Raw genomic sequence first — 2397 nt, 5'->3', positions numbered from 1 at the left:
TTCCTGTTTGTCTCTGGATTGTCAAGCATGCGCAGGGGACTGTGGGAGAAGTGCCAGGATTACCTGAGGAAGATCAACCGGGACATTGCCCAGCTGCTGACCCACTCCCGCTCCGTGGGTACGTGCTGGAGCTGCTGCTGGGCAGAGGCTGGGCTGCTTCTGCCTCAGCCTGTCCCCCAAGTCTTCTTTTAAAAAAATTTATTTTAATCTCTTGTTTAAATGATTTTCTGTTGTTGTTTTTTAAAGCCTTAGTAAACTGAGTTCTCTTTTCCTTCTCTACAGATCAGTCCTTTCTGCAGTTTTTTGGGGATGAATTTCTTCGCCTGCTTCTGACGAGGTTTATCTTCTGCTCAGCCACCATGAGGATGCACAAAATTTTCCGGGTAGGCAGGGTTATCTGTCCCTCTGGGAGAACAACAGCCCAGTGCTTACAGAACTGCAGGATGGAAGGGCTTTAGGGCTAAGCACATCACTGTGACTTCAGAAAGATACCTGGTGCTCACAGGCTACAGCTGGTGTTGAGTCTGTGCCTTGGTATCTCTCTGGAGGCTGGAAGCCTTGACTTTCTGAAACCTTATTTCTCTACATAAGTAGCAGACACGCTAAGTCATTTATGTCACCCTGAACAGCTTTGTCTGCTAGAAAAATTCCTCTTAATAATTCAGGATTATTACTTCTACAGAACTAAAAAGGTATATAACAAAAATATAAGAGGAGGTGGGAGGAGTGGAACGTTATTGCTGGAATGTATTTAGTGTGAGTGGATTTTTGAAAGGTCTTTGAAGTGTAAATGAGTAAAGTAAACAGGAGGATGGTCTTTTCCCTCACTGCTGGGTAATGCTCTGCCAAGACTGAAGTCTGCTTCTGGATCTGCACCTTTTAAGCTATGTGAGTGTTGGCATGTAAACAGCCTGCTCCTTTTTAAACATGGCAGAGAAGAAAGGAAGTCAAAGCACAGAAAGATAGAGGATTCCCAGCCCAAGTTACCTACCTATGCTTCTTTGGGATCAGGGAGGAGAAGCAGGTCTCTCAGTGGGGATAGATTTGCCCCCAGTGTCTTAAAGATTCGTTGTAGGATGAGATGAATCTCCCTCTGGAGATGCTGACATGTCAGTAATTTCAAAAAATGAACACCAGCCTAGTAGGTAAGTATGTATGAACTAGCTTTGTCTTTCTGGGGGTTGTTTGTGGTTTTTTTCTCTCTCTTTTTTTTTTTTTTTTTTCCCTTCCTTTTTTTGCAAGGCTTCTGTGAACATTATTAACCACCTTAGGTGAATGGGCACTTGTATTGCCACTGTGATCCTCTCTGAGGAAGTGGAAAGAGAAGACTGGAAATGCTGGAGTGTTTTCTCTCTGGCATGCTGTAGAGATCAGGACACCTCAGGTGGAACTGGCCTTTTGCAGCCTTCTTTGGAAAGGGTGCAAGAACAACTGAATGTCTGATTCTCTGTTTTCACTGTCCTCTAGCAGGAGACCCGAAATTACCCAGAATCTTACCCTCAGCTGCCGAGAGATGAAACGGTGGAGAATCCTCACCTCCAAAAGCACATTTTGGAGCTGGCTTCCATCCTGGATGTTAGGAATGTTTTCCTGGAAAACACCCTCGATGACTATTAGAAGAAACTGTCTTATTGCAAAGGGGTTTCCCTGACCACAGATTTTGAATGGTGCAGTTTTATAATGTGAAAATCATAAAAGGAAGTACTTGATTTTATTTTTAAATTTAGGACCATTATTTTAAAAAGTAATACTGAAACAGCTGTTAGTGTAGCTGTTCCATTCTGTATGGGGTCAATTTTATAAGCAGAAGTTTTTCGTGTCTTTTAAATGTTAAACTAAAGAAACACTAGAGATTTATTTCTGGTCTTGTGGCTGTCAACCACATTTCCAACAGTTGATCCTAAGCATAGAAGTATTATTGGTTACCTTTAGCCCACGTTTTTGGAAATCCTTTATTTTTATACAATTTTAAAAAATTGGAAAAAAAAAAAAAAGAAAACCAACAATAGAAAACAAATATTTTATCCCCAAAGAGTCTGGAATTGAAATGGTAAAGATGGAACCACACAGTGCAAACCAGCAATAGCAATAAAACAGAGTCCTTCATAGCAAATATATTTTTTCAGTCTTAGGGAAATAAGTAGACAAAATTGTGGACAATTAAGTTACTTTTGGAGCAGTGGATTTGAAGTGAAGATTTGAAGTGAAGTTGTAATGATACTTAATGCTCCCTATAAATTTGACACAGCAATTTTATAAGTGAACTTTGTACCACTGGCCAAGGACACAGCTCCCAGTCTGCCTGGTGAGCAGATTAACTAATCACACAGCTAAGGCTCCCATCTCTCACTGTGAGATGGGTCATCTTGCCATTTGTGTTGCTGCCATGATTCTCCA

General features: G+C 41.2%; 1 protein-coding gene across 1 annotated transcript in view; it reads left to right on the top strand.

The window, feature by feature from the left end:
* The window catches only part of SCAI (suppressor of cancer cell invasion), a 24316-nt gene extending 22344 nt beyond the window's left edge, over positions 1-1972 (top strand). The window contains exons 15-17 of the mRNA XM_009998820.1: positions 1-118; positions 283-383; positions 1468-1972. The exon at positions 1-118 is cut by the window's left edge and continues 1 nt beyond it. Coding sequence (XP_009997122.1) covers positions 1-118; positions 283-383; positions 1468-1617 — 369 coding nt within the window. The 3' untranslated portion in view covers positions 1618-1972. The remainder of the gene's footprint in view (positions 119-282; positions 384-1467) is intronic.
* Positions 1973-2397: the final 425 nt, after the last annotated feature.

This window comes from Chaetura pelagica, unplaced genomic scaffold (assembly GCF_000747805.2).
Source record: "Chaetura pelagica isolate M959 unplaced genomic scaffold, ChaPel_1.0 scaffold405, whole genome shotgun sequence".
Lineage (NCBI taxonomy): Eukaryota > Metazoa > Chordata > Aves > Apodiformes > Apodidae > Chaetura > Chaetura pelagica.
This window is presented reverse-complemented; position numbering and strand designations above follow the sequence as displayed.